The following is a 16,176-nucleotide window of genomic DNA, read 5'->3' as shown; positions in this document are numbered from 1 at the left end:
TGGGGAGCGCAGTCGTTCAGATTCTGCCCGCGAAACATCGGCCGACGTTGGTTGCAATGCTGTGGGTTTCGAGCTGCATGCCAACGGCGTCCATGAAACCATGTTGCGCAGCGGTTCCAGTATCCTTGAGAATCCTACATCATTTTAGGTCTGCGAGGGATAACGAATCTGATGTATCGTAAGCTTCCCTTGACAGCCAACGCCAACAAGCGGCGCGGTTTACGATACCCCTCTCGTCCGCTCAAATGATAAAACATTATTTGCGCAAGAAACGGGCACTGCATGACTACGTGCATTGAAATGGTGTAATGTAACTTGGCTTTACGGCTGGGCATTGACTCAGGAAGTATCGAAACGGCATGACGCCCGAAGTCACAAGAAACCCGACCAAGACGGCTTTGGACTTGTCCCAGCCTACACGTGAAGTCAACGTGTATAAATGTACTATGCTTATGAGTGTTGAGGCATTCATAGAAAATCAGTTTCGAGGATCAATATTGGCCTTCCATTCTGAAGACGGTTTGCCCTGATTTTATCATGCCATCGCAAAGTAACGGTGCTCATGGGAGCGGACTCCTCGCCCTTGCCGAGGACATCGTCCAACAAACTCAGCGCATAGTCAAGTACTTGAATTCCAACAACCTTGAGCAGCCTACCTTTGCATCCGATGACGCCACTCGTCCCGAGACTCTCGACTACGCCAAGCTTCAGGGCGAGCTGAAGCGATCTTTGGAAGACCTCCAGTATCTGGTCGAGGGCCCGAAGCGACACTTCCGGAATCTCGCCTGTCAAGGATACGAGCTCGCTGCAATCTCAGTGGCCCTCGACTTTGACTTCTTCAGTATTGTCCCTGCCGAGGGGAAGATATCGCTGGAAGAATTGGCCGACCGGGCTGGTGTCGATCTCGACAGAACTACCCGCATCGTTCGTCTCCTTGCGACCGAGTCCATCTTCCGGGAGCCAACGCCTGGATATGTCGCCCATAATCCCAGCTCGTACCTTTTACACAAGGACGAGGAGATTCGTGCAACGCTGCATTACACGTACGCCACCAACGAGACGCCGACTCATGTTGTTTGCTAATTTCTCCGTGCAGACTTGACGAGATGTTCAAAGCGGCCACCGCAACCGCTGACAATGTCAAGGTATCACCCAAGAACTATGATAGTACTGTCACCCCGTTCACGACGAGACATGGCCTTCCGATCTTCAACTTCTACGAGAAGGATACCCAGCGTTCCATCCGTTTTGCCAAAGCCATGGCAGGCTGGGCCAAATGTAGAGCCCCTTTTCCTTCCTATCAGTGCTGCGCGCCGCTTCTTTGCTCCCAGGCCTGGGGTTGATCTGATCGGAGTGGGATGCTCTAGACTAACGCGTAAAAGTGAACCTCAACATTGATGCTCTGAAAGACTCCTTTCCATGGGGCAATCTGAACGGAACCGTCGTCGATGTTGGCGGTGGCAGCGGCAAGGTCTCCATTACTTTAGCAAAGGTAAGTAAGCAACTCTCACATTTTCCCTAATTTTCGTGATCGTCTTTTCTCACTCGTCAACACAGACCTTCCCCAACCTCAATTTCATCGTCCAAGACTCAGCAGACATGCACGTAGCAGGTCAATCACTCCTCACCGACGACACTCGCGGACGCGTCACCTTCATGCAGCACAGCTTCTTCGACCCGCAGCCTGTTGGCGATGCCGCGGCCTTCATTTTGCGTGCGTGTGCGCTTAACTGGTGTGATGCCCGCGTCGTTGACATGTTCCGCGCCCTCGTTCCGGGTCTCGAGAGCTCCAAGCCTGGCACGCCGTTGCTTATCAACGACATGATCTTGCCAGAGCAGGGCGTGCTTACGCGCGACGTGGAACGTGGCATGCGCCAGATTGATTTAATCATGCTGGTGGGCTTTGGTGGTAAGCTGCGTACTGCGGATGATTTCGAGGCTCTGCTAAAGCAGGCGGATGAGAGATATGAGATCCGTTCTGTTCGTCCCGAAGGGCTGATGGGCTTGGTGGAGGCGCACTTACGCCGCTGAAATCAAAGTGTGATGGAAGCCAAGCATGGAGTAGACGAGCTGTGAAAATAGAGACAAGGGCACTCGTATCGAGCTGAGAAAGCCGCTGCTTCATGCACTCTAAACCACTTTGGATCAAACTGGGCCTAGACAAGCCTCATCAGGCATATGGACGAGTAAAGGCACTGAGTTCAGAGAGTACAAATTCACAGTAGAGCACTCTGTGATGGAATCCCGCATCTGTGTGCCCTGGCTATAATCATGTAAAAGACGCAGGTAGCTCAGTCTTGTGTTTGGAAGGCATCCCGGAGTTCTGCATTCAGCTCCGATAATACTCCGAACGTGTAAACAGACTTACAAGACATCTCATGTCGCAGTGGGATGGCTGCCACGTCGCTCTGACATAGAGCCAGGCTACAATTCACATCCCAGTCAGTCTCGTTCAGGAAAGTGTCGCGTCGAATACCAACAGCCCCTTGCGTTCAATCATTCAAGGGTCTGAATTTAAACTTTCCCCGGATGCATACCGCTGTCTCCCACGGCCAACAGCCGTTCTCCCCACCCCACCCCTATGCTTGCTTTGATAAGGCGTGGTAAGATGCACTGCTACCTCCCTTGAATACCACCCCGTTCATCGACGAACCAACGGCCGAGGGACGCATATGGCGACGCGGGCCGGCCCTAGAACCACCTGATGTTTGATTGAAAGAGTCGGGGATGCAAGCCCTTCTTCTCCTCATCCCCTGTCGACCGGCCAAATTCAATCCCGACTTTACAAATCTGCCCAAGCTTGTCTGAGATTGCTGAAAGTGCCGTAGCGTCGATCAGCCGTGTGTTGACTGTTGACCAGATGGGAATCGGGATAATTCAAGGCTAGGAAGGGCCATTTTGACGAAAGCTTCATCAAAAAGCTTATTAATATCTAAGACTTCAAGATATCACTACCTAAGACGTAGTTGATGAATTAGGATAAAAAGACCTTCAATTCTTCTCCATCACTCTTTACTCATCAACTCACGACATCATACTTCATTCCTTCACGTTTCTTTCATCTGGTAGTCACAATTCACATTTCATCCGTCAAAACAATTCAATGGCGGTGATTGACGAAGGAAAGGACAGCTCGGGCGACACCAGCCTCGGTGACATCACCACGTCCAAGGAAGGCTCAACGAGTCCGGCAGAACACAGCTCAAAAGATGAAGAGAAGCAATCACAACAAGCGCCAGACAGCTCCGAGACCACCTTGCAACCCGAGGCTCCTCCCCGTGAAATCAACGGTTGGAAATGGTATCTTACCATCATTTCAATCTTGCTTTCTACCTTCATCTACGCTCTAGACAACACCGTGGTTGCCGACCTACAGCCAGTCATCATTTTGGAGTTTGGCAACATTCAGAAACTCTCATGGCTCAGCGTTGCCTTTCTTCTCACCGCAACTGCGACCAATCTGGCTTGGGGCCGCTTGTACAGCCAATTCAACCCAAAGTGGCTCTACATTTTCCACGTTGTTCTTTTTGAGGTTGGCTCTGTCATATGTGGCGCTGCGCCGACCATGGATGTCATGATTCTGGGACGCGCCATCGCTGGAGCTGGCGGTTCGGGATTGTATGTCGGCTGCATGACACTCATTTCTACCACCACCACCATGGCTGAGCGCCCGCTGTATGTCTCCAGCACCGGTCTTACATGGGGTCTCGGCATCGTTCTCGGTCCCGTTATTGGCGGCGCCTTCAGCGAATCTTCGGTGGGCTGGCGCTGGGCCTTCTACATCAACCTGTTCATCGGCGCCGTGTGCGCACCTTTCTACATCTTCTTGATCCCGAGCAAAGACCCTCGCCCTGGAGCGTCGCTCCGGTCTCGTTTCGTCGAGGTGGACTATGCCGGTTTCACTCTTCAAGCGGGAGCGCTCACCGCCTTGATTCTGGCAGTCAACTTGGGCGGTGTTGTGTACCCGTGGGACTCTGGCCGCATCATTGCGTTGTTTGTTGTTACCGGGGTCCTCTTCATCATCCTCGGGGTTCAGCAAGTCCTCAGCATCTTCACCACACCCGACCGTCGCACAATCCCTATCCAGTTCTTCCGCTCTCGTTCTGTACTTATCCTATTCGTAGCCTGCGCCACCGGTGGCGCAGGCTCGTTCGTGCCCATCTACATGGTCCCCATTTTCTTCCAATTCACCCGCAATGATGGTCCATTGGATGCAGGAGTCCGTCTGCTTCCCTTCATTGTCGTAATGGTAGTTATCGTCTTCAGCAATGGCGCTCTGATGCCTAAGCTGGGATATTACATGCCATGGTATCTGGTGGGCGGCCTTCTGGTTGTGGTGGGGGGCGCGCTCATGTACACTGTGGAGCAAGACACGCCCACAAGCCGCGTGTATGGTTACACAGTGATCATCGGCGCTGGAGTCGGCATGTTTCTACAAGCTTCCTTCTCCGTCGTTCAAACGGTTGTGAAGCCGCTTGATATCCCTCCAGCCATCGGATTCATCACTCTTGCCCAATTCGTGGGAATTACCCTCTCCTTGGCCATCGCCAATGCCATTCTCCTCAACTCCAGCCAAGACAAGATTCAACAGATCTTGCCCAACACACCCTCAGCTGATATTCAAGCTGCAATCCTGGGTGCCCGCTCAAGCCTTGTGCGCGGTCTCTCTGCAGAGCTCAGGACCAGAGTCCTCGACGCCATTGTCAAAGCCATAGATCAGACATACACGCTAGTCATTGCCGCTGGAGGGCTCACTGCTATTCTGAGTCTCATCATGCGGCGTGAGAGGCTCTTTGGTGCAAGCACTGGCATTGCTGCCGCCTGATAGGTGCTCGTCAACATTGTCTTCTTCGAGGAGACAACTCGAGACTTTTCTTTTTCAGGCTGCCTGTCCTTTCTCGAGATCCCTTACTTGTCGAGGAAGGTGGGCTTTTGTCATCGCCAATTCTTCCTTTTGACCCAGCAACCCAGCTCAGTACAGGCATCGTGACAAAAGTGGTCTCTGCAGGAAGCGACATGACGGGCCCTCACTGTCGAAGGGATACAGGGACCTTCATTGTACCATTAGTTTAGACCATAGTCAGATAATTCATCAGACCATTGGCTTAAAGGATATGACTCCTCGCCCCTCCACTTCCTTTCGAAAGCCTTGTGACATCGCTCACCGTACCGCGCTGAGCTCTACTCGTAACGCAGATCAAGGCCTTTTCGAGACGCGGGTCGCTTTTGATAAAGATTGTTTCGGAGCATATTTCTCGAAATACTCCACAGTCGCTGACAGCGACCCCGTCGCTGGGGAGCACGTCATGAGGAGGGTAGAGACCGGACGTCAAATGAGATTTCACCGCTTGGATTCCTAGGATAATACTCCCATATACAGCCTTCCAGGACTCGCACTCAAAGTAAATGTATCCTGGTTGATGCAACATCTTTGCGAACTCTTGCCTTCAAGCGGATTAGAGTCATCACGGCTGCAGGAAAACTTGTGGCAATGCAGATTCTCTAGATCCCTTGCAAAACTTTACGCGGCGTACGGAGTCTAAATAATGGGTCGTGTCAGACGACTTTCCTGGCAGCTTTTGCTTCAGAGGGAAAGAAGAAATGTCACAACCCTGGATTGAGACAAGGATTTGATCCATCCCATCGGTTTCCGACCAATAAGTATTCGGATAACCTCCACGCGGTAAGAACTCGGGATCTCCGTTGACTACATAGTATGTGCATATGCATAAATAGTATTTTGCCCCGGAGGTTACATTCTTCCCCAGCTGATAACGAAATGAATGTGGAAGAAACATTCCACATTATACGCGGACAAGACGGACCGAGTAACATCTCAATAATCTCAACCACGTTTACTCCTCATTCTTCTGAATGTTCACCCGGGGTCTGAGTCTCAAAAAGCACCGATCCGCTCTGTGGACTATTCCGTAACTAGCCTTGGGATCGGCAAGCGATGGGCTGACCTCCAGCAGGTCAAATGTCCACACCACAAGAGTCGTAACCATGCGCAGTTCTAGATACGCCAGTCGGCGACCCCAACAGCTGCGAGGACCCATACCAAAGGCGATTTGTGGTGCTGCGTTTGCGTTGAACTCCACGGCTCCATCAACTTCCCCGCGTATGAGCCATCGCTCTGGGTCGAACGCCTTCATGTCTCGCCCCTCATCCCAGCCCACTGTCGTCTTCGCCGTCGCATTGCGCCGGCTGGGGTCCACGTCAAAGGATGGCGCATGGAATCCCGGCCCGTTGGCGACCATGACTACATTCGTGCCCTTGGGGATGCGATGGCCGAATACCTCTGTGTCGCGGGTTGCCTGCCGTGCTACGCTGGTGGCATGCAGCCGGAGCGCCTCCTCCAGCACAGCTTCAAGATAGGGCACCCGCGTCTTGTTCAGTTCGGCTAGCGTGGGCGTCCGAGATTGATTGTGCGCATCGGCGTAGGCCGTATGCAGCGCACGCCGCAGCTTGGTTTGGACTTCTGGTAGCCGAGTCAAGTAAATGAATGTCCAGGCGAGTGTCGTGCTGGTCGTGTGTAAGCCAGCTATGAACTGTCCTGCAATCTGTTCTCCACATCAGTGCCTGATATCGACGGGCTTCCAAGCCTTGATGTTTGAGAGCGCTCTTGATCTTACCTCGTCCATCAAAATCGGATTCTCAAAATCAGGCTTGCGGCCCTCTTTTTCTGCAGTCCTCTTCTCACGCATCAACATGTATTCCACTGCCGTCTTGGCTTCCCCCGTCTCATCTAACCTCCCAAGAGAGCCTTGAATTTGCTCTCGCACAACTTGTCTCTTCACTGCAACTAGCTTCCTAAACTTTGGTGTCTGGTTGATCCACCATGTCTTCAGCCACGGGAACATAGACTTGGTTACTTCGTCGATGCCTTCAACCGTTTCATAAAGTGCAGAAATGAACTCATGAACCGGTGCCTCGGGGAATTTGGCCTCTCCGTCTGGTCCGATCTCGATGCTTGAGGGGTCTAGCTGAGAGAGAGCCTTGAATTGGGGACCCAGAGCAGTGTGCTCAAAGTGTTTGTCAAACACGAAGGAAAGCATGCCATCTAGAGCGTTGTGATTCAGATCCTCGTTGACGTCAAACGGTCGTCCACTGCCCAAGCGAGCTTTCATCTCCCAGAAGTGGACGAGATGAAGCGCATTGTCGTACATGACGGGGCCGACCGTTCCATTCAGAAAGCTGGGACTCATGAGATCCTGCAGCCAGGCTCTTGTTTGCTTCCAAGTCTGGCCCCTCTTCATCCGGGCATGGAAAGCGCCCACCGGGCCCAGCCCGTCGGTGATAAAGTCCGACCGGTCGAACTCGGGCCGCCGCATCATGACATCCTGGGCCTCGATGGCGTCGGCGAGAAGTACCCAGGGCTTCGAAAAGGGATCCACAAACACCTGGGATAGGGGTGTCTGCAGGGTGTTCACCTGCTTGAGTAGCCACACATTGAGCTCCCTAGTGACGCTGACCTCCCGCAGCATATCTGGGGCATCCCCCAGGATTTTGTGGGCTGACTCCGGATTGTACGGAATACCCGGGAGGGGCCGGGGTAATAGCAACCGTTTGTATAAGAGATAAAGGACTCCGAGTACGGCAAGAAGGCCGAGTGGCGTTGACAGCAGCCCGCGACCGAGAAGTTGGATCGCATCTGAAAGAGCCATAGTGATGTACAGCACACCAAATACAAAGAAATATTTGGTTGATGGCGTCTGTGGATATAAAGTGAAGATCTGAGAGCTCGGCTTTATTTATTCAGGCGACAACACTATGAGTGAGACCCAACATCCGTCACTTTCATGCTCTCTAGACCTCATCGCAAGATTGAGCCCTAAGTATTCCTGATCTTTAGATGAACAAGAAGTACCTCGTGGTGCTGTCACAGTCGCAGGCTAATGGTAAGGTGCCGTACCTAAGCCGATGATTCTCGGGCGAAAAATATCGGCCGACCATGAGGACCCTGGATCGTCACGTAGCATCATCGGAACGCACAAGACAGATATGCGAGTCAGCAACCGGGACTGACAAGGAGGTACATTGAACGCTCATAGCTGGGATACGTGAGTCATGAAAGTGTACTTTGCCGAGGCTTGTTGCCAGACCGTTCTCGTATGATTGTCACCCTTCACTCCTAACTCATCTCTCCGCGACGGATATCTGTTATGAAAGAAACGCCGTGGCCAATGATTGATGGCACTTGACGCTGATTTATTTGTCGCCACCAGGGCCGAAACACTGCAGTCAGAAACATCCCAGGATTTCTGCATGCCTGTCCGTTAAGTCCGGGGGACTCGTCTGCTTACCGGGGCCATCGACTTCGCTTATCATCCCCCACGGCAACCCTTGATGGAAGTCCCTCCAACGCCCGCGCCATTCCTGTAAGAGACGGCTGCGTAATCGAACCGATGCAGCACGGCATGTAGAACGAAGCACGGCTAGATCCTAGTTCGACGACGGACCGGGCCTGGAGAATCGTCGCATTAGTACCGCCGCAGAGGTAAAAGACCCTAGTCCTTTAGGATTAGGGGGTAGGGGGAGGGGTGGCTATGGTAGGCGCGATGATACACTTTACAAAATGAGAATAACCTCATGTCAAGACATAAAGACGAATTCGCCCAGCGAGCCTTGAGACGAAATACTTCGTATTCTGGTATGACAGGCATGTATGTAAGCTGCAGATAGGAACTTTGAGTGTTGCAAGGCAGCTGAAGAACAATACAAGCTCTCGTCACTGTCTCCAATAGTTCGTTCCGGGCTCTATCTGGCCAGTCGCCGACCACAAAGCTCGATGGATAAGCTGATGATAAAACCCTCCATCACTTTTGCCGTATTCCAGCTCTTGTCTTCGCCCAGGAAACTAGATGAAAGTCAAATCAAATGGATGCGTTCCGCATTGCTTCTAGATCCGAGCCAGAAACATCGGACATGCAAAAGCCTGGCCGAAAGCGTGTTGTATCATCTTGTATTCCATGTTACACTAGGAAGCAGAAGGTCTGGAGATTTGCCCACAACTTCCCGGAGTGAGACATCGTTCATCAGTCCTAACTCGTGTGCCCGCATAGTGCAATCGTCGTTATCCATGCAATCATTGCGCTCGGCGCAGGCGACCCGAGGAGTGCGCTTATTACAACTCGCAGGCATTGCAAGCCAATACTTCACCAATTCAAACAGAGGCTCGCCAAAACGAAGATGCTCCTACAGCACATGATACCCGAATTCAACAAAACTGTAGCAGCGGTTCTGCTCGGAGTATCACAGACCAGGAGAGCAGGATTGACGTGGCGGATTCGATAGCCGAAGTGTTTGGATATTTTGAGGACAGCGAGTCTAACACTATGGCTGTGGTCTGTGGGGTCAGTGCAGTTGCTCCCCCTTCTCTCATTACATGCTCAAGCTCCCCGCGACATTCTTGGCTTATTCGCCATTCGTGATGTATCATTTCTGACAGCTGCACATAGCTAGGGCTGAGAAATCACCAAATCCGGGATAGACAATGCGCGCCTATCCCTTTAGAGTCGTTGGAAGAAGTTGAAGATCAAACGGAAAGAATGCCCGATCGTCAGATTCTTGACTTTCTCGTGCAATACTATGTGATGGAAATCCACTGGTTCGTATCGCAGGGCTGCCAGCTAGTGATAACCTGGAAAACCGACTAACAATTACAACTCTCGTAGGATGGAACAACTTGTGCACCCACCTTGGTTCTTGGCACAGTACCAAGTATGGTGGAACTCAGAACGACCGTCATCAACACTTGACGTCGAGTTCGCAGTGCTGCTCCTGAGGATGTGTTCTCACGCTTTGCAGTTTCTCCCCTCGCCGTCTTACACTATCGATAAGATCAGAGGCATGTCCCTGACGGACATTCGGGACTTACTCAATGATGTCGCCGACAAGCTTACAGCAATCTGCATTCGACTCGACGGGAAGGGCTCTCTTCTACGCGTGCAGCATCTGCTCTTTTTGGGATTACGGTACCAGTGCGAAGGGCGAAATAGGATGTTTTGGGAAGCGTTTGGCGACGCGGTTCGAGTCGCACACAGAATTGGACTTGATAGAAAGCCTGTGGCAACAATCATGGGAATGAATGAGTTAGACAAGGAAATGCGTCGCAGGGTGTACTGCAACCTTTTCATATGGGACAGGTACCACGCTCACCTCGACGGCTCATATTTGGTCACTCACAGCTAACGTTTACTCAGCCTTTTCTCGAGACAACTTGACGTGTCCCCTTTCTTGCCCTCGGGTTTGACCGACGAAAACCTTCCACGGATGCACCTCGGTCCAAATGTTGACGACGCCGACGCCCCTGAAGAGTTCTCAGAACGTTTGATCCAAGCCCGTCTGGCGTCTTTTTGGAGAGACTTCTTGCCGAGGCGAGAGTATGACGCGACCGTGGCCGAAGCAACATACGAGAAGTTTTGCAACGGATTTCTCACAACTTTGCCACCGGCCTTCGCTCTGGACTCCAGCACACAATGGGACGAGCGTCTTCCTATGCTGCCTCTACAAAGGCAAAACCTGCATACCACCATTTTCGAGTCGCTCTGCTGCAACTTTCGTCCAGTACTGCTTCAGAACCCAGCCTGCCTAAATAGGCTTCCCGTATACAAGCGAGTTCTTCTATCGTGTCAGAGAAGGGCTCTGGCCGTGGCAGCATTGAGAGTACTGGAAAGCGTCTCTAAGTTGCACACCATACTAGGCGGCTGCCACACACGGTTCGTGGGCATCATCTTCCCAACATTTGAAGCTGCCGTTCTGCTTGTCGGCCTCTGTACGGATATCGGCTTTCCGGGCAAGAGCGAGGATGGCCCTCTCACCACGCTCAGGATAGATCCTCTCGGGCCTGGGAAGGCTCACGTATCTCGGGACCAATGCTTGCGCGCTGTTGACGACGCGCTTGCACGTCTGCGAATGCTTGCGGAAGTGAGCAATATGGCTCAGGTAGGAGCTCAAACCCTGACTGAACTTCTCAGTAAGATGCCAAGACAGCAGACGCCAGACATGGAAACCATACCTGCATGGATCAACCAAATGCTCGAGCTGGGCGTCGAGGAGGCTGTAGGGCAGTGCGATTTCAAAGACATCCCTAACAGCGAGTGTGGCTCGTGGATACAGCAGGTTTCAGAAGAGCTTATATAGACAGTGCTAATATCGACGTTGTGATCCGTCGCTGGCAACTACGCGCTGGTCATCTAAGAGCAAAGTCTAGACTATCATGTCGCTGTTTTCGGCTTGGTATTGATGTCTATATCAACGGCCGAGGCCCGATTCTGGGTACTTGGTGAGTAAACTGGGAGGTAGGGAAGTGGGCGCATAAATATGCACACCCTAGATTCTTTAGTCCAAAAAGAGCGCTTGTTGTGATGACCACACTGGGTGGCTGCTCATCTTGGCGAGAGTAATGGGGTTGATAGAGGTAAAAGCGAATCAACGGGCAAGTAAAGGAATTATGCAGCTTCTCCGCAGTTACACACATGGCATCTCATGAACACAATCAGGCTGCGTAGTCTCGGGCAGAAATGCTGCTGGGCTTTGCTTCACCCGCCTTTTCAAAAGGCTTTCCAGTTTGGTAATTGTGTTGTTGTGGACTGTCGTTAAGCAAAACCGTGTCTTCCTACGACTTCTAAGTAATCTTCAGACTCCAGCCTCCTCATTTTGTTAGTTAGTTTGTTCTCGATGTTGACATTGGTGCCTGAGCGAACGACCAGTCTTCGAATAAAGTGATCAGAGGAGGATCTGTCCATCATTGCAGCCCGCTTCCAGATGATGTGTTGGCTGACGCCCCAACATGGTTTCCACCACCTTCAACAAACAAAATTACCGGGTAATTAAGATGTATTCCCCGCAGCAATCGTCGTAAAGTGGTTTCAAGAGAACTATCGGTGCAAGACAACGAGCCCAACGAAGCAAGCAGTTCCGGCAACATACGAGACCCCGGCGAAGATTATTAGCCCAGAATAGGAACCGTGCGATTTCTCAAGAATTGCTCCAGCTATCGGCACACCAGCCAATGCCCTGTAAGTGTCAGCAACCCAGCTGGTCAAACTCTTACAGCGAAAATAACTTACCCAAGACTAACAACAGTGTACACAGTGGAATAATATCGCCCATAATCTTGAGTGGAACAATATTCGCCCACGCAAACAGGTACCAGGCTGATGTTGCTTCCACTTGCAAAGCCAAAGGCAACACAGAAGACTATGACGGCTGCAACATTGCCACTGGCCGGTAACCATATGCCCAGGATGGCGATAATGCAAATTACATTTGTCGCGATCATGGTGTTCATCCGTCCGAGTCTGTCGGCGACTAATCCAGGCAACCACCTGCCTGGAACGGAACCGGCATTGAGAAACACAATCATGAGATATGACAGCCTCTTGCCAATGCCGTGAGCAAGGGAGTATGATGCAACATACTCCAATCCAATGAAGAATCCCCACTCGATGAAAAAGACTCCTATGGTCATCAAGAGCACATTGTGTTGTAGTAAGATGCGAAAGTCTGGCAAGATACTTTTGTTCAATGGCAGGGTATCGCGGAAAGATACACGCGAACGTACAAGAAGGCAGCCAACCATCAAGAGAACAATAGTTATTAGCCCGATTGAACGAGTTGCCCACGCAAACCCGATTCTCTCGCTCAAGTTGTCGAATATGAGGGGGAAAATGACGCCTCCAAGACTGCCTCCAGCCATGGCCAGACCAGTTGCTGCTCCGCGCTTGGCTTGAAAGTACTGTCCCACTGTCGCAACAGGCACGACAAATATGATGGATGTCGCCGAACCCGCAACAAGACCTATCACAACAAGGAAGTGCCAGTACTCCTCGCAGAACCCAATGGAGACAAAGACTGCCGCATGCAGCACAATGCTTACAGCCATAAGCCATGTTGGCCCGTGAACATCGAAAACAGGGCCAATCTGTATGCCACAGAAGAAGACCATGAAATTGAAGAGGCCGAATATCCAGGCAAGCTTTCCTTCATCGACGTCATGAAGTTGGTGGGTGGAAATCCAAGATTGGTAGATGCCAATGCTGTTCATGAGGCCTAGGCCGCCCATGATGGCACAGAAACTTCCAAAAACAACCAAATATGCAGCCATGCCGCCTTCCGGATAGACCTCCTCTGGGGAGTCATCAGTAAGCTCGAGGTCGGAGGTGAGAGCTTCTGACCTGGTTTGATTCTGTGCTTGAGTGCCTTTAGATTCGGCACCCTTTTGGGAATGGCTGGACTGTTCTCTCATCAGTCGACGTGAGGTATGTGTTATGCAGGATTAGTTGAGACTAACCTTCATCTTTTCGTTTTGCAGTAACCGTGTAATTGAATGGATGTGCATGATGCAAATGCAGTTAATAAGCAAACCAAAGACTAAGGCTGGAGGTTTGTGGGCTTTTAATATTGTTGCTTGAGATAAATGCGCAGAACTTGAAGTCGACGAGAAAGAATAAAGACCTAGCTGCAAGAGATCCGTACATTTAATTTGACATATCCATCGCTCTTCCAATTAAATGGGCGAATCGGCTTCCTTTCATACAGAGTTTCGGCCACTGGAGGGTTCGCCGATTTGGTTTGGCCGATGACCAATTTTCGCCGGAACACCGCGTGCTTCTTCCCCTCATTTCGCCGAACTTGACATCATTCTGGCAAACTTCAGCAACACACCCGACGCTGCTTCATAACCAGCGTTCGCCGAAATCGCTAAAATCAAAGCAGTTTGGTCTCTACACATGAGCAGCATCGCCGTGCTTCATTTGACCGACCATGGCCCCAACGCCGAGAAAAACGACCCCAGTCGCCGAAACGATACGACCCTACCGGTCGCAAAAGCGGCATCGGCCATGCGACCGTTGCCGAGAGATGAAGCTGAAATGCCAGACAGAGGGCGAGCCACCGTGTCGGAGGTGTCAACAAAGCGATACAGAATGCACATACGTTGGAAGACCGCATAAGCGATTACTGGTACAGAAGCAGGGCGTGAGAAAGAACTCATCGCCAAGACCACCAGATCGCGCTTCGTCTTGTCTTCGAGACGGTACTGATTTTTCGAATGGCCCGCCAACTGCTACACCTGCCGTCGTCGACGAAACTGCTCCTGCTCAGAATCAGGCTTTCCTCGCATTCAGTCATACCGCTGATGTTTCCCCTTCAGCTGGTGGACAGGCTGACCGGCCTACGACTCAGATCTCTCAGACTCTCGATAGTATGGACGGTCATAGTGCAATGCTCCTTGGAAGCTCTTCAGGTTCAGATCCCTGGCTGCTTCGTCACTTTCGATTCGATGAACTAGGCTTGCGGAGCTTCCACAAATTGCATGTCCGAAATGCTGGGGGCGTGCCGACGGCGGACAAGATCCCAGTACACTTTCTGCTCAGCTCAGACGCTCTGTATCGAAGTTCAATTGCCGAAGCAAAGGCCATGGAGTTGCGTAGGCGACTGGAATATTTGGTGCCGCAGTCCACAGGGGCTCGGCTTGTTCGTCTGTGAGTTTGATAGATCATATCTTCAACTCCGGTCCATCATTAACCCCGTTTGTGCTCGTCAAGATTTCACAGGTATGTCTTCGAGATGCTTCCCATAGTTTCTCGGACGGCAATGCGTTTGACATCGCAGGATGCCCTCCCACAGCCAGTCATCCTAACAGAAACACCAACGCATCTTCTGGCCGCTTTGTATGGTTCGGCTATCCCGTTCGCCCACCAAGACGATCATCTGGTAGCCCTTTCTGCTTGTGATCCCATCAATCTGGACGATGTATGGGAGATATGTTATGCAAGCCTGCAAGAGGAATTCTGCAAGCCCCATCTGCATGTTCTTCAAGCTGCAATCTTGTACCTTCACAGGACCCATGAGAGCCCGCGACAGTCTGCTTTTACGGATACGTCGTCCATTTGGCCGTTTATGGGAACAGTCGCAGGACTAGCACATAACCTAGGCCTGCATTTGGAGTGTAGGATGATGGGTCTTCCTGCTCAGGAGAAGCGACTACGGCGAAGGTTATGGTGGGCAGTCTTTATACAAGACAAGTTCCTCTCACTCCATACAGGTCGGCCCCCTTATATTCGTAAAGATGAGTGGGATGTTGGCGAGCTTGACGACTTTGACTTCTTGCCGTGGAACCAGACGAATGCTTCGAAGGCGTCTCCGTTTCGGGACATGGCTAGACTCTCCCTGATCGCAGAGACACTTCAGGCGGACTTGTAGTAGGTTCATAACCCTTCATCTGAAAAACGTTGAATAGATACTGATCATGGAGTTAGTTCCCTGAAGTCATGCCAGAAGCTGGCTGAGAACCTACCTGATTCTATCCAAGCTGCGCGACCTATCTTTGATGCCTTACATCAGTGGCGGGCGTCCGTCCCGATACCAGAGTCATTTCACGAGTCAAGGGTCTTGATCAATGAGAACCAAAATTCATACCCGGCTTGCATATCTCTCTCATACCTTTCGCTGGTCGCGTATACATGGCGAGCCCTACTTCGGCCGACAGTTCGATCAGCCCCTCCCCCTCAGATCATAGATGTTGACGCTGAGCCGCAGACGTTCCCAGATACAGGGTTCCTCTTTGAGGACCTTAGCTGGAATTTCTCTGATTTTCCGGAGCTGGAGCTGCAGCTTGAGGACGGGGCTCCGGACTCGAGTGCAACAATCAAGGAGCTATATCAAGCGGCACAGACTTGGGCAGAAACACTGGTCAAGTTTACAGTCTGTCTGACCTCCAGCGAGTTTGGCCAATTCTGGTATTCATGTGAGTTCCGACGATTTGACTCAAGAAGTGCTTGTTCCGAATTAACATCTAGCATAGGGTCCAGATTCGGTTTGGTAGTGGCCTCCAATTTCCTCTTGTTGTTGCTAGTTCAGGCCCCCAATGCTGAAAGTAGCGTGCGAGTCAGAGAACTACTTGAGATATGGCGTCAGCTTGTCAAAGATCATGCCAAGGTCTCTCCACTGTTCCTCTTAACTGCGAAAGAGATGGGCCAGGTCTATCAAACAGGGATTGCAGACATGTTTTGTATACCTTCTCACGTACAAGCCATTTTGTAAAGTAATGATAAGACTGGCGCCGCAAAGAAGTGAGAATAGGTAATAACCATTAAGATTGCCTCAGACGAACATGAACTGTGAACTTGAGATGGGCATTCGGGCCGGGGAGGTGGTGCTTGCTACAAT

The 16,176-nt window shown here is 51.4% G+C and overlaps 6 protein-coding genes across 6 annotated transcripts; 4 read left to right on the top strand and 2 right to left on the bottom strand.

Annotated features, from left to right (window-relative positions):
- Positions 1-537: 537 nt before the first annotated feature.
- On the top strand, positions 538-1,970 carry sol2 (O-methyltransferase sol2; the record flags this gene model as incomplete). Its single annotated transcript, XM_036639807.1, has 5 exons — positions 538-1,043; positions 1,097-1,278; positions 1,383-1,492; positions 1,558-1,909; positions 1,963-1,970. 5 exons carry the CDS (start codon positions 538-540, stop codon positions 1,968-1,970), a joined length of 1,158 nt encoding a protein of 385 aa, XP_036493923.1.
- Positions 1,971-3,103: 1,133 nt separating this feature from the next.
- On the top strand, positions 3,104-4,825 carry patC-2 (Efflux pump patC; the record flags this gene model as incomplete). The annotated part of the gene is made up of 1 exon (XM_036639806.1): positions 3,104-4,825. The coding sequence occupies one exon, from the start codon at positions 3,104-3,106 to the stop codon at positions 4,823-4,825; it is 1,722 nt and encodes a 573-aa protein (XP_036493929.1).
- Positions 4,826-5,855: 1,030 nt separating this feature from the next.
- CGCS363_v007956 (Cytochrome P450 monooxygenase TRI13) lies at positions 5,856-7,667 on the bottom strand (the record flags this gene model as incomplete). Its single annotated transcript, XM_036639805.1, has 2 exons — positions 5,856-6,563; positions 6,636-7,667. 2 exons carry the CDS (start codon positions 7,665-7,667, stop codon positions 5,856-5,858), a joined length of 1,740 nt encoding a protein of 579 aa, XP_036494057.1.
- A 1,884-nt stretch (positions 7,668-9,551) lies between these two features.
- Positions 9,552-11,145, top strand: sol4 (putative transcription factor sol4; the record flags this gene model as incomplete). Its single annotated transcript, XM_036639804.1, has 3 exons — positions 9,552-9,610; positions 9,678-10,148; positions 10,206-11,145. The coding sequence occupies 3 exons, from the start codon at positions 9,552-9,554 to the stop codon at positions 11,143-11,145; spliced, it is 1,470 nt and encodes a 489-aa protein (XP_036493927.1).
- Positions 11,146-11,882: 737 nt separating this feature from the next.
- MCH5-4 (Riboflavin transporter MCH5) lies at positions 11,883-13,345 on the bottom strand (the record flags this gene model as incomplete). Its single annotated transcript, XM_036639803.1, has 3 exons — positions 11,883-12,021; positions 12,075-13,240; positions 13,298-13,345. The coding sequence occupies 3 exons, from the start codon at positions 13,343-13,345 to the stop codon at positions 11,883-11,885; spliced, it is 1,353 nt and encodes a 450-aa protein (XP_036493928.1).
- Positions 13,346-14,229: 884 nt separating this feature from the next.
- CGCS363_v007953 (putative transcriptional regulatory protein) lies at positions 14,230-16,050 on the top strand (the record flags this gene model as incomplete). The annotated part of the gene is made up of 4 exons (XM_036639802.1): positions 14,230-14,489; positions 14,553-15,209; positions 15,267-15,754; positions 15,812-16,050. 4 exons carry the CDS (start codon positions 14,230-14,232, stop codon positions 16,048-16,050), a joined length of 1,644 nt encoding a protein of 547 aa, XP_036493925.1.
- Between the last annotated feature and the right edge of the window lie 126 nt (positions 16,051-16,176).

This window comes from Colletotrichum siamense, assembly GCF_013390195.1.
Source record: "Colletotrichum siamense strain Cg363 chromosome Unknown KSG_Cg363_contig05, whole genome shotgun sequence".
NCBI lineage: Eukaryota > Fungi > Ascomycota > Sordariomycetes > Glomerellales > Glomerellaceae > Colletotrichum > Colletotrichum siamense.
This window is presented reverse-complemented; position numbering and strand designations above follow the sequence as displayed.